This window comes from Petaurus breviceps, unplaced genomic scaffold, assembly GCF_028583685.1.
Source record: "Petaurus breviceps papuanus isolate PSGF00001 unplaced genomic scaffold, PetGlider_PUasm1.0 90731, whole genome shotgun sequence".
In the NCBI taxonomy this organism is placed as follows: domain Eukaryota; kingdom Metazoa; phylum Chordata; class Mammalia; order Diprotodontia; family Petauridae; genus Petaurus; species Petaurus breviceps.
This window is the reverse complement of record NW_027187325.1, coordinates 346,981-360,867: the sequence shown is the minus strand read 5'-3', so window position 1 is coordinate 360,867 and position 13,887 is coordinate 346,981. Positions and strand designations below refer to the sequence as shown.

Below are 13,887 nucleotides of genomic sequence, written 5' to 3'. Positions count from 1 at the left end.
TTGTAAAGCACTTAGCACAGTGCCTGGCATGTTTGTTGTTGCTGTTTGGTCATGTCAGACTCTTCATGTCCCCATTTGGGGTTTTCTTGGCAAAGATACTGAAGTGGTTTGCCATTTCCTTCTTCAGCCCATTTTACAGATAAGGAACTGAGGCAAACAGGGTTAAGTGACTTGCCCAGGGTCACACTTGAAGCCAGATTTGAACTCAGAAAAATGAGTCTTCCTGACTCGGGGTGAGGCACTCTATTGTGCCACTTAGCTACCTTTCTGGCATTTAGTAAATGTTGATTTCTTTTCCTATTTCTTCTTATGTATCTCTATTATTTGATAGTGATTTCCCTCCTGTTCTCCTTTTCTCTCTGCCATAATCTCATGTTCCACCCATTTTTTTCTTCTGAGATCATAAAAAAGAACACACTATCCATAGGCCCTCTTTTATGTTTACTTTTCTCTCTGTTCCTTAGAGGTATTAGAATTCTGGTAATACATTTGTCTCATCCCCCTATTAACACACAAAACAATTTATCCCTACATATTCTCTTCCAATGAAAGGAAATAGATGTAGCTTTCCATATTTCTCTTGGTACCTATATTCCCATTTCAAAGTGTCTATTCAGTTCTGGTCTTTTTATCAGGAATTATTGAGAATCTTCTATTTGATTAAAAATATTTTTCCCCACTTTAAGGATTATATTTAATTTTTCTGAATAGGTCATTCTTTGTTGTAAGTCTCTTATCTTTTGTCTTTTGGAATATGACCTTGCAAGCTTTCCTATTTTGTGACAGCTGACATCTTGCATGATCCTTAACACGGTTCTGTTTTTACTTTGGCATCTGATTCTAAGTGTTCTGGGATATACTCATATATAATCTTTTAAAATATAGTATCCAGGTTTGTAATAATTTTTGAAAATTTTTTTTAAAGCAATTGGGGTTAAGTAACTTGCTCAAGGTTACACGGCCAGTTATTTTATGTGCGTGCTAAATATTTGAGGCCGGAACCAATCCCAGGTCTCCCGACTCCGGGGCCAGTGCTCTTACTGCGCCACCAGGCCGCCCCCCCGCCCCCTTTTTTAAAGTTAATTAAAAATTTTTTTTTTGCTTTTTTTTTGGAGGGCAATTGGGTTTAAGTAACTTGCCCAAGGTTACATGGCTAGGTTTTGTGTGTGTGTGTGTGTTAAGTGTCTGAGGTCAGATCCAAACTCAGGTCCTCCTGACTCCAGGGCCAGCACTCTACTCATTACGCCATCTAGCCGCCCCTGTAATATTTCTTCAGAAATGTTTTGATTTGTTTCATCAGTCAGTCCAAAAACATTTATTAAATGTCTATTAGGTATCAGGCACTGTGATTACTTTTCAGAATATAAAGGCAAAAGGCATTCTTTGCTCTCAAGCTCAATATACAAATTATGTACCAACAAGACATATAAAGGATGAATTTAGGGAGAAGGCATTAGAACTGCAAAGGTTTCCTACAGAAGGTTATACTTCAGATGATACTTGAAGGAAGGCAGGAGGTGCAGGAGGCAGAAATTAAGGAAGGAAAAAGTTTCATGTATGGAGAAAATCCAGTGATAGTACTCAGAACTGGGAGATTGGCTGTTGTGTTCAAGGAACAGAAAGGATGCCAGTGTCACTGAATCGCAGACTACATAATTTCAAGTATTACTTTATTCCTTATTCTACTAGATTGTTTATTTTTTGAGATATCACATTGAGAATTTTGAAAACTATTCATAGAAAAGGAAGAATATAGACTCAGCTATGCTATGTACTGGAGAGTAGGCCAGAACAGAAAGTGTATCTGTTGACTTATCTGTTTGTGCTAAAGGTTTTTAATTTTCTTCCTTCTTAGGTCTCAGGTAATTTCACCTTCTCCGGCTTGTCCATGTATAAGTCTCTAGTGGATTTCTGGGCTGGATGGAAGAGTCTATAAGTGATTATTTTTCAGAATGGATGCAAAAGCCCCACTGAGATGTTTGTAGGAGGGAATCTAGGCTCCTTTATGCCTTACCAAGTCCTAAACTTCCCATAATCCCTCAAAATTTAAAAATCAACAATTTGAAAAATTGGTTCAAATCACTAGTCAAAAGAGAAATACTAAGCAAAATGGTTCCAGGGTTTCAACTTAGACACAACAAACTGGCAAAGATGATAAAAGATGGGAATAATCAATTTTGGAGAAGTTGTGGGATGACAGGCACATTGTTGTAGGAGTTGTATATTAGTCCAACCATTCAGCAAAGCAGTTTGTAATTAAACTAGGGCAGTGACTAAATACCTATATCCTTTGGTTCAAAGATCTCACTACAAGGAGAGACCTTCCATGAAGGTCAAAGATTGAAGGGTACAATACGTACTAAAATATTTTTAGCTGCATTCTTCATAGTAATGTAGAACTGGAAACAAAGTAGATGTTAATTGAGGCATGGCTCAACAGGTTATCCATGAATGTGACTGAATATTATTGCAACACAAGATAAATAAATATAAAGAACACAGTGGAGCATGGGAAAATTTATAAGTAAGCAAAAACCAATAAAACAATGTTCATAATGATTACAATGTAAATAGAATGTTAATATTTACATTGAAGTACCCTTTAATATGTTAAAGATGAATTGTGTCTGAGAATGTATCTAAAATGCTCTAAAAGTTTTATCGAGTCAAACACAAATTGGAAATAAATATGTTTTTATTAAACACTCAAAGTGCCATTTATATTCATTCCATAGTCCAGAAGGTTACTTTTAGTAAGCCTTTGTACCATAACCTTTCAAGAAATGAATTACCTTGGAAGAAAAAGCAATTTTCATTGTGCTAATTCTTTCAGGTCCTCATGCATGATAAACCTAAACAAAGATGTGTACCATCAATATACAAATTTTCATATAAACAAAGTCATTGATCACTAACAAAATAAACATAGTTTCTTTTACAATAGATACAAAAAATAAAAAATAATAAAAGCCATTTACCAGCAAGAAAATAAAACAAATACATAGAAATTAAAAATCAAAAGTATTTTTATACATTTTTACAAGCACCATTTTGAATGTGTTAAAATCAAAATGTGCATGAAATGTGGAACAAACCACACTGTACCAGACCTTTGGTAGGTACTTCAGCTAATAAGAGTATACCGGCTCCTTTTAAAACTACAGATTTAGTGACATTCAACAGTGCACTTTATACCTAGGCATGAGAATTTTACTTGGTACCGCATATTAAAAACATACAGATTTTCTTTAATCACATAAATGTTATCAGATTGGAAATTCAATTTCCTATTCTTATTCTGCCAGTTTCTTAAAACACACAGTACAGAATAAAGCCACATCAAAGCATGATAGGACATTTCTAAACCAATTTGTAATAATTCAAATACAAAGGACCACGATATATCAATATATCACATCATAGACCCATTCTGACCTTGTCCAATGTGAAGAAAAACTCGAAATGGGAATGTTCATTTTTGGCAGAAAAAAGGTAATATTCAAAAGCAATGGACAGGCTAGCAGATACAAACATCTAAACATCTTTTCAAGATGGATTTCATTTTCTAAATTTTTTCATAGCTCTGGGACTTCAAAGGCTGCTTTTAGCTTTTAGTGGAGACAGTGTATTTTCTTTATTGAAGCATTTTGTTAATTTAAACTTCACAAAATCCTTAGAAGAGAATTCACTGTTTTTCCTTGCAAGAGTGTTTTAACATAATTTTGAGTACAATTTGTGTCCAAATCTGGAAATACAAATACATTTTGTATGGTTAAAAACAAAATTAAAAAAATATTTTCTGAACATCAGCCAGCTGAAAATATATTTATCTAGTAAATTATCTCTCAGAAAGCTTTTATATATTTGTTCTAACTAAACATAGTACCCTTAAAAAACAATTTCATAAAAATGTATAAATGAAACTGAAATAAGAAATTACTGGGATATATATATATACATATATTCATACACACATATACACACATCTCTGATGCATACAGAGTTACGCATATACTCTTGGAAATGGTTTTTTAGAATATTATCATGGAATTACAAAGTAATGTTGAACTCCTGAGTTCTTCAACCAAGATAGGACCTTACACAAATTACACTTTTTTTAAAAGCAAGAAATCCCACTGAAATCAGCAAGAGCAGTGCAGTTACTGACAGCTACACCTCAAAAGAATTTTAAACATAACGGACAGACAGTAGTACAATGCACTCATACATGGTTCTCATACGCTCTTATACAATTATTGGTCAGAGTAGTAAATCAGTGTACAAATTAAACGTTTCCAAAATGTGCAAAAAAGTCAACATTGATAGAAAAAAAATCTTTGTACATACATTACAAACTGTGCCCAGCATTCAACTGAGATTAGAAACATTTACAGAGAGAAACATAGATTAAATACATAGAAGTTAATGGTTACATTAAAAAATGTACATTAGATCAAAGGGTAAATTTACAAGAATGTATTCATATTTTTGTGACAATTATAAGTCTACTGTCAAACTTATCTGAGTTTTTTATTTACAATGATATTTGAACAAGAACTATGTGACAAATAAGAGATGTCAGACATTAGAAGTGTTTTTTTTTTGGTATTAACTGTTTTATATATGAGAATACAGGATATAAAATTTTGAAACCAAGGTGAATGGAAATGTAAACCTCTCACATACTTTTAAAAACATTTGATTAAAGATAACTATACGAAAATGAACAATTCCTATCTTTTTAGATGCTGTACTTGACCAAGATATTGCAAGGCTTTGAACCACTCTATCTTACCCTAATATCTTTCTCCTCAAAAGCTGACTTTTTCCCTTTTGCTTTTTTTTGGGGGTAGGAATCTTTGGAAAAATGGAACATCTCAAGAGCTAGCCAGAATCATCTTATAGAGCCTAATTTTCTAAGAGAGTTCAATATGTAATTTTGCTACACATTTTCCTCCTACCCTCATATTATGGCAGTACCATAAACTGTTTGCATTTTAAAAAAAGATTATCTTATAAATAAAATAAACGTACTTTTTGTTATACTTATTGGCTGGAGTTGTCTCTGTAGAATTCTATTATGAGGAGGAATTCTGCACATGGACTCAAGAGCTGAATAAGTTTTTGAGTTATGTAAATAAGGGATTACTTCTCAATAAATTAAAATATATATTTATTTATGGCACAAGGTCAGTCCATGAAACCTTTTTTTTCTTCACAGCTTGCCTGAAACGCCGGTCAAATGAAACACAAGCTCACAAATTTTAAGACACTAAAGAGAAATCTTTGAAGTTAAAGCGTGATATATTTGAATCATGTCAATGCAGTTTTATCTTAGGTGAGCTAATGTTCATCCAAGTAAGTAAAGTTCCTTAAATGCTGGAGAGAATCTGCACATCTAAAGTGCAAAGACTGAACACGAAATATTGTCCTCTAAAAGGACGGGGTGAGAGAAGTCCCACTAGTACCTACCTGTTTTGTCCCATATAAAAAAACTTATTGGTTGGCCTTATAGGTGTGCTAATTGTTTATGAAACAACTTGTATGGCTCTGTCTACAGAGGTTATAAAAGCTTTGGTTTAAAGTGATTCTGACAATGCATATCATGAATATAAACCAAGTTACTAGCCATCAGGGACACTACTGTTTTTAATACCTTTGTTTTTCCTAACAAAAATTACCATATGGATTTAAATTTAAATGTGCAAATATGGAAGATATGAAGAAATTTGTAAGGAATTTTTAAAAAAGATTAATGAATGAGATAAATTCTTGAGCTTTGTTGCAGATATAACAGTTCCTTTAAATTTCTTAAGTTAAACCATGACAATTCCAACTAGCTGGGAACAGGGTTTCTTTATGTTACTTCCCTAACCTGCTGAAAACATAAGGAAATTTCCTTATGAACTGCAATGAATAAGCTAATAAACTTGTTTTGGTTACTTGTTGATGTTTTATTCCAAAGAGTCCACTAATGATGTGTAACCTAATCTTCTAATGAAGAGCAAAGACTATTAAAACTAGAAGGAGCTCATCAATAATCTGATCCAACCCCATCATTTTTCAGATGAAGAAAAAAAGTCCAGAGAGATGAACTGACTCGCAAAGGAAAAAGTGAGTTAGTGTCAGAGTTGGAACAATAATACACTTCTCTTAATTCCCAACTTGGTGTGAGAATTCCATTATACCATGAAGTCTTATAGTTCTACTAGACATGTGATTTCACTGGTGGAAGGTACTTGAAGTGAAGATATTCCTTCTACCAATGCTGATCAGCAGCTGCTCAGTGACTTAAGAAAGTTGCCCTGGGCCACAGAGGTTTAGTGACTTGTGGAGGGTCACACAACAGTATTTGTCTAAGTAGCCCTGGCTGAAAATCATCCTCTTTCAGCAACCCAGAATTTGGCAGTTTTCAATACCTTTATGTAGGTTTTGTTTTTTTTTTTCAAACTAGTGCTTTTACAATTATTTGTAGGACTTTCCTACATTGACAATTTTATGCATATACCATTAGTATGATTTTTAAAAATGTATTTTTCTAATAGTGATGATGGGTGGTACTGAGTAATTCAGTCTAAAATGCTTTACTGTGGAGCCTGACATTCAGATCTCTATCCCCTAATCCTAATACCCCCACTTTACATACATGTAAGCTGTGTAATTAGTGGCACATGCACAATTATCAGTCAAATTATATGGAATACAAACTCCTTAAGAGTTCATTCTTTGTACTTGTATTTCCAGCACCTAGTACAAAAAGTGCTTGGCACATGATAAGGGCTTAATAAATACTTGGTGACTGATAGATAAGGATCTACTATTCTCAATTTAGATCCCTCTTCTTAATTTTCTAAGTCATATTGGCTAAAATATTGACAGATACTTTACTTCTTAAGTAAAAGTATTACTTTAACCCAGCTATGAGAAATAAACAGTGACCTATGATCTACCTAAGACCCAAAAGGTTCAAACATAGTTTCATCTCTTATTTCTTGATCTTTTTGGTATGTTTTTCTAAGGATACTGAAGAATGCAGATTGTGTCTGTTACAAAGACTAGTGTTCCCTGTTTAGCAATACAGTAAAAAGGGAGGATGAAATGTGGGAAAGGAGGCATTTAAGAAGCATGGACAAAGGCCAATTCCTATTTTGTGGCCAAATAAACTGCTGTGGCCTTATAATTTTGTAAAACTATTTGCACATCTGATTTATTTGAATGGTCATTGACATAAAAGAAAATGAGAACAATACAAAAGTACTAACAAAAAGCTAACAATTCCCTTAATGTTCACCTGAAATCAAAACTTCGAACTAAAATAAATATTAGTTCTAGAACTAAGCTGTCCAAACTTTTAAATTTTATTTTGAAAAGAGCCTCCCAGAATTAATACTGAGTTTTTAGTTCCTTCCAAATGTTTGATTTTTAAATGTTAGATGAAGTGAGTTTTCAAAAGAATCTTTTTGAGAAAAACTAACCAACCTTAATTTTCCCCAAAATAAATGTTCTTCATTACTGTATGTATTTAAGCATGGGCTGGGTAAATAATTTCCTATCAAGTATACTGTTGAAGTTTCTTCTATTCAACAGATGTTTATTGAACCTATTAGATAGAAAGCCCTGTGCTAGGTGCTGAGGGAAATATGCAGATCACAAAGATATGTCCTTACCCAGGAACTTGTACTAAAAGTAAATTTGGACTGATTGACCTCTAGCATCTGATTGAACTCTGGAATTCTATCGCTCTAGTTCCTCACACTGATAATCTCAGTTTCTAGCAATTTTACCCAGACTAATTTTTAAGGTTGGAAAACTGCCCACAATTTAAAATGTGTTTGGGGAAAAAGCTCAGTCCTCCTAATTAATATTAACAAAATGATCACAACACAGATTAATTCTGTGCTTTTAAAAAGATATGGCTAAAGGAATAAAACTGATCCTCCTCACAGAAATATTCCACAGTTAAATATCCTTAATGATAACCAATAAATTTACAGCAATAAGCTCCGAGGCCAAAATGAAGTCAAAGAATTCTAGCACAACTCTAAGGAACAATGTCTACCATTTGTCTAATGAATCCTGATTTTATCTATCTATAATTATGATTTAGTTATTTTATTTGCATTGGCATTTAGTACAGAAATTCCTTCCAACCCTGTAACAATGATCCTATGAAACCCATTTTATCACATCAGCATGATTTAGTAGTCTGAGAATTGCTAAGTTTAAGAACTAATTAACCAAGACTAGGTGGCACAGTGGATAGAGTGCCAGGCCTGGAATCTAGAAGACTCAGCTTCCTGAGTTCAAATGTGGCCTCAGACACTGAATAGCTGTGTGACCTTGGGCAAGTCACTTAACCCTGTTTGTCTAACTTTCCTCATCTGTAAAATAAGCTGAAGAAGGAAATGGCAAACTACTTCAATTGGTATCTTTGCCAAGAAAAGCCCAAATGGGGTTACCAAGAATTGGACATGACTGAAAAATAACTAATGAAGACTGTAGATAAGACATAATGTATGAGATTTGGAGGGAATTTTCAAAGTATTGAGAGAGGGTCTGGCTATACACTGCTTAGATCTTTAAAGAAAATTACAATGACTACTTGAAAATTTGGTGCTAGAGAGCCAGTACAGAAAATTAAAAAAAAAAAATCTTCCTTTATATAGGATTTGTCATGAAGATGTTAATGAGCATTTCAATTGCCCAATTCAATTTATTATGAAATGTCTGTTTTTGTTGTGTTTTTCCAATTCTCTAACTGCATTAGTATTTTATAATTTAAGTTATAAAGAAAAGGTTTTTAAAAAATGCCTTTATGTAGTAGTCTCTGTTTAAAACAAAAATTCAGTAAGTTAAAGCTTTACTGAAATTTTGTGAGAGGCCATACTGAAATTATGAGACCTAAATATGCTGTCTTTTAAATATGTTAAAAGTATCAGGGTATTATATAGTAATTAATAGTAACTAATATAGCCCACATAATTTTTCCTTATTTTGCGACATTCTTATTCAGCACTATTCCTGCAATATAGTAGTCCTGAATTTAAACCAGGGCAAAGCCATATTCTCACAGCCTAATTTTATTTGTATCATATGTGTATGTATATACACATACACACACACACATATATATACATATATATATACACACACAAACATATATGTGATATAAATAGGAAGAGCTAGATATCCTGGAAAGCATATGAAAGACTGCAAGTGAACCTTCTCCAGCACCAAACATGTCTGCCATTGCCAAGACAGAATGCATTTTTTAAAGGCACAAAAGCAGCAGTCTAAGTAATTTTTGTTTTCCAGCTGCAGCAAAGAAATATTATAGTATAGAAAAAAGTTGTGCATTTAAAAATAGGATAAAATCAGAGACTAGTTTCTGAAAAAAATCCAACCTTCAGAGAGTGCAATTTAATTTGCCGCCCCACATCATAATCTAACAGGAAGAAATAATATTAAATTTTGGAGTGCTGTGTAGTTACACTTGATATAAGCTCTTCCTTTGAAATTCTTTTTTGGTTCTCTCCATTCCAGCTACCACTGGGCATTTTTTTAAACCAATGGCTCCATATTTGCTCATTTTCAGCTTGGTTTTTGGTACCTTCGAACCTATTTAAAATCAACAAATTCAGATAAATGTTTTATAGGATACCTATGTAAACTATGTCTATTTTTAAAATAATCTTTACATAAAGCATATACCCTTCCCTCCCCCACCTATATTCAGCTCTAATAAAAAAAATTTTGCTTATAAAGCAAAGGTCCTTTGCAGCAGTAGGAAAGGAGGGCCTTTTTTCCCCTTCTAGATGCTTAATTTTTATAGCTTTTAGCCCAGGACTAGGAGACAGAGAACACAGGGAACACCATTTTGCTTTCTTGTTGTTATTGTTACACAGTCTCCCAGGATTTCTATGTAAAACTCATTTGTCCCATACTTTAAACTGCTGGTTTACCCTGACAGACCAAAAATGAAACAAAGGGTCATCACAAAAAAAGGAGGCCAAAGAAAAGTTCACTGGTCCATGTGCTATGATCATGCTTGAGTAGGAAAGGTTGAACTACTCACCAAAGATAAGTAGATTATAATAGATCCACACACTTGGGGTTTATGTTTCTGGCACCCAGTGTACTAGCCAACATTCTTTACCCCCTCCCCTTCCCTCCAATTATGAATTCTCAGAGTAACTGTCTACAGTGTCTGGATATTTTACATTTTCTTTAGCTTCTACTGGCTGCTTCTGTCGATTCTCTGAACACAAAAGAAGCTTTGGCAATTTACCTGTGCCTTTTTTTCTTCTTCTGAGAATATCAACTGCAAATAATCCTGCTGAATATGCTACACGGGAGTTTTGCATTCATTGTACCTACATATGTTAAACTTGCTTCAGAAATAAATTATTTTCAAAAAATCCTTAAAAACACATACCTCATTAGCAGGAATACTACTACTACACGGGCCCCATGTGAACAATCAAATTCAAAACCTTGAGGTGGGAAATACTTTTTCCTTCTCATATACGTAAAGAAACACGAACAGCCAAGTTACTAAAATCTTCCTTATTTTTCATTCGCCATGGGGTCTAAAAAAAGTTCATATTCCATTTCTTGTTCTTAGGGAGAAATTTCGTATCTTCCATCATTACAAAGACATATATGATCTGGAATTTCTTGGTCCTTCATGATAAATGGAAAGCATTAAATTTTATTTTCTTCACATCTGAGGTTGGAAGACAGTATACAAGTTTCTACCAATTCCACTTCAGTTCTGTAGCTGAATTGTTAGTGATTCTGATGCAGTGTGCAGTTGGGAAAAGGAAAATTTCTATTTTCTGGGAAGTTTATCCCTTGTTCTGAAGTAGTAGTAATTGCTATTAGACAATTCGTGTGCTGAATTTATGAATATTTCTTGAAGTTCGGGTATTTCTTTTTGCAGGTGATCTTTTTCAGTTGTTGTTTTTAGGGACACTGAATACCTCTTGAGATTATATGCTCCCCCCCCCCCAAGGGCCTTATAGCTCTTTACATGACCATGACAGCATGATTTTCATCTTCTGCCAAGACAACCAACACCTTCAAAGCATGGGTTCCCCTAGACTGAAAGGCTATTTAATGCTATATACAAGGAAGTGGCAGCTAAAGAAAGGAAGGTGTATTTCTTTTTGATTGTTTCTAGTTCATCTCTATTTTCAATTAACTGGAGACCTTTTTGCCCTCAGAGTACAAAAGAAAATACTGACGAGTTTTTTTTCTTTTACTATTCCTATTGACTATCATTGTATGTCTCTTGCAGTTTGGTCTGTTTTACATTATTTAAGAAAAACATTTTCCTCGTACATTTTGCTTTTAACAGAATTTCTTGCTGACTTTCCATATGTTTAAAAATATAGTAGTATGATTTCATTTTTCACTAGAGGGCTCCATACCTTAAGCTTTGTTTTCTCCAGAAATATGGATCTATTATAGTGTATTTACCTATAATTCTGGCTCTCTGAGAGTTAAGTATGATAAGTAAACACACCTCTTAGAAATTTATATTTTACTTCAAGATGTCTTTTCAGCAAAAGGAGTGGCAGGCAGAAGCTAGGATATGGCAGGGCATACACACTCATGATGAAGTCTATATTATTTAAGTCTATCAGTAATCTAATCTATTCTGGGGTTCAACCCCAGGCGTGCGGATCTATTTTAACTACTATGACTAAATAATGCAAATTAGAAGTAATTTTATTTATCATTTTCCATCTCCCCCTCACCAAATATGTGTCAGGAGAATGAGAAAAGGCTATCTAATCTTTAAGAATTTTACAGTCTCTTTCTGTTCCTTTTTTTTTTTTAAATAATGATGAATATGTACTAAAGTGCTTTTAGCTCTGAGAATCACATCAGTACATTATTAAAAAAAAAAGTTTCAAGTCCTGATAGGGAAAAAGTATTCTAAATATAAAAAAGTGAGATTATTTTTAGACAAATTAATGAAACCAAGAATCAAGAGAAATACTTTCCCTCTTTTTTCTTTCCTCTTTTTTCTTTCTCTCTCTTTACAAAAAGAAAAAAGTGCAGTTAGAGAGAAGGTAAATGCAGTAGATCTGAGCTGGGTAGAGGCACTGACTAGCACTAAGTGCTAGTGGTAATGTGCAAACATGTGCCTTAAGAGTTCATCAGCTGATGGTCTCAATTTGGCCTCTACAAAAATCCGCTTGAGGAAATCTCGGCTATGGTCTGAAGCATGAGGTGGCAGCTTTGGATTGGTTGGCTGAGTAGCAATTTTAAATATGGCAGCCATTGCTTCAAACTCAGCCCAAGGTGGTTTCTCAGTTAGCATTTCTACCACAGTACAGCCCACACTCCTAAAAAAAAAAGAGCAAAAATTGATAATTTAGACAGAATACATAGCCCAACAGAACATGTTTTAAGTTAAAAATGATAAACCTGCATGTTAAAACAAATTAGAACCTGATTTGCATTTAAAACATCTTTCCTAAAGTAGTACTGTAGAAATGTACATAGGTATTAAAATATGCCTTTATATAATGATTAACTATACTATTTGCCCTAAATGCTATTCATATTTAATTCAATAAACATATTGAACGTCCACTGTGCTAGATGTTAATAAAGATAGAAAGTTAAATAAGACATGATCTCTTTCCTTAAGGAGCTTAAAGATACATATGTAAGTTGGTATAATAAAAAGGTACGAATATGCATAAAAGATACAAAGTGCTAGGAGAAGAAGGAACCACCTTTGGCAGAGGGAGGATCTAGAAAGGCTACATGGAAGAATTAAGATGTGAAAAAGGCCCTGAAGGATAGACAGGATTTCAATAGGTGGAGGAAATTATGTTCTCATTTAGAAATCTTATTTTTTAAATACCAGACCAGCTAATCTGTACTAACTGTTGTTCTGTCTAGTCATAGACTCTCCAAAGTTATCACTGATCTCTTAATTGCCAAATCTAACATCTTCATCCTTCTTGACTAGCTTTTTGATCCTGTCAATCACCCTCTTCTTCTTGATGTTCTCTTGTCTCTAATTTTTTGTGACTGCTCTCTCCTAATTCTGCTCATACCTATCTGATCTCATCTTCTCTTGTCTCCTTTGCTGGATCTTCATCTAGGCCATGTCCACTAACCATGCAAGTCTCCCAAAGTTCTGTCCTAGATGCATTCATCTTCTCCCTCTATGCTATTGCATTTGGTAATCTCATCATGGTTTTTAGTTACCCAAAGTTTCACTTACCATCTCTATGCAACTGACTCTCAGATCTACTTGTCCAGCTCCAAACTCTCTCCTGACCTCCAACTTTCATATCAAACTGTCTTTCAGACATCTTGAAATGGATGTCCTATACAGACATCTTAAACTTAAAATATCCAAAAGTGAACTCATTAGCTTTTCCCCAAACCCTGCCTCTTCTTAATTTCCCTATTATTGTTTAGGTACTATCATCCTTTCAATTAACCAGGCTCACAACCTAGATGTCACACTCAACTCTTCTCTCTATTATCTCCCCCTCACCCCAATTAGTAGTTAAGTCCTGTTGTTTCCATCTTAACAATAACCCTTGTATATGCTCACTTCTTTCCTCTGATACTGCTACCACAGTGGTGCAGGCTCTTATTACCTCATGCTTGGACTACTGAAATTGTCATGTCTAAATAGTCTCGCTGCCTCAATTCTCTCCCCACTCCAGTCTATCTTCACTCAGCTGTCACATTATCTTCCTAAAACACAGGCCTAACCATATCTTACCTGCACTCCCAATTTAGTAAACCCCAGTGATTCCCTGTTACCTTCAAGATCAAATATAAAATCCCCTGCATGGCTTCCAAAGTCCTTTAAAATAAAATAGGGTTCTTCCCTATCTTTCCAGTCTT

General features: G+C 34.1%; 1 protein-coding gene across 2 annotated transcripts in view; it reads right to left on the bottom strand.

Annotated features, from left to right (window-relative positions):
- Positions 1 to 2,677: 2,677 nt before the first annotated feature.
- The window catches only part of MAP3K2 (mitogen-activated protein kinase kinase kinase 2), a 98,624-nt gene continuing 87,414 nt past the window's right edge, over positions 2,678 to 13,887 (bottom strand). For both annotated transcript variants that reach the window (XM_069066857.1, XM_069066856.1), the window contains exon 17: positions 2,678 to 12,356. In XM_069066857.1, the coding sequence (XP_068922958.1) occupies positions 12,131 to 12,356 (226 nt within the window). In that variant the 3' untranslated portion in view covers positions 2,678 to 12,130. The remainder of the gene's footprint in view (positions 12,357 to 13,887) is intronic.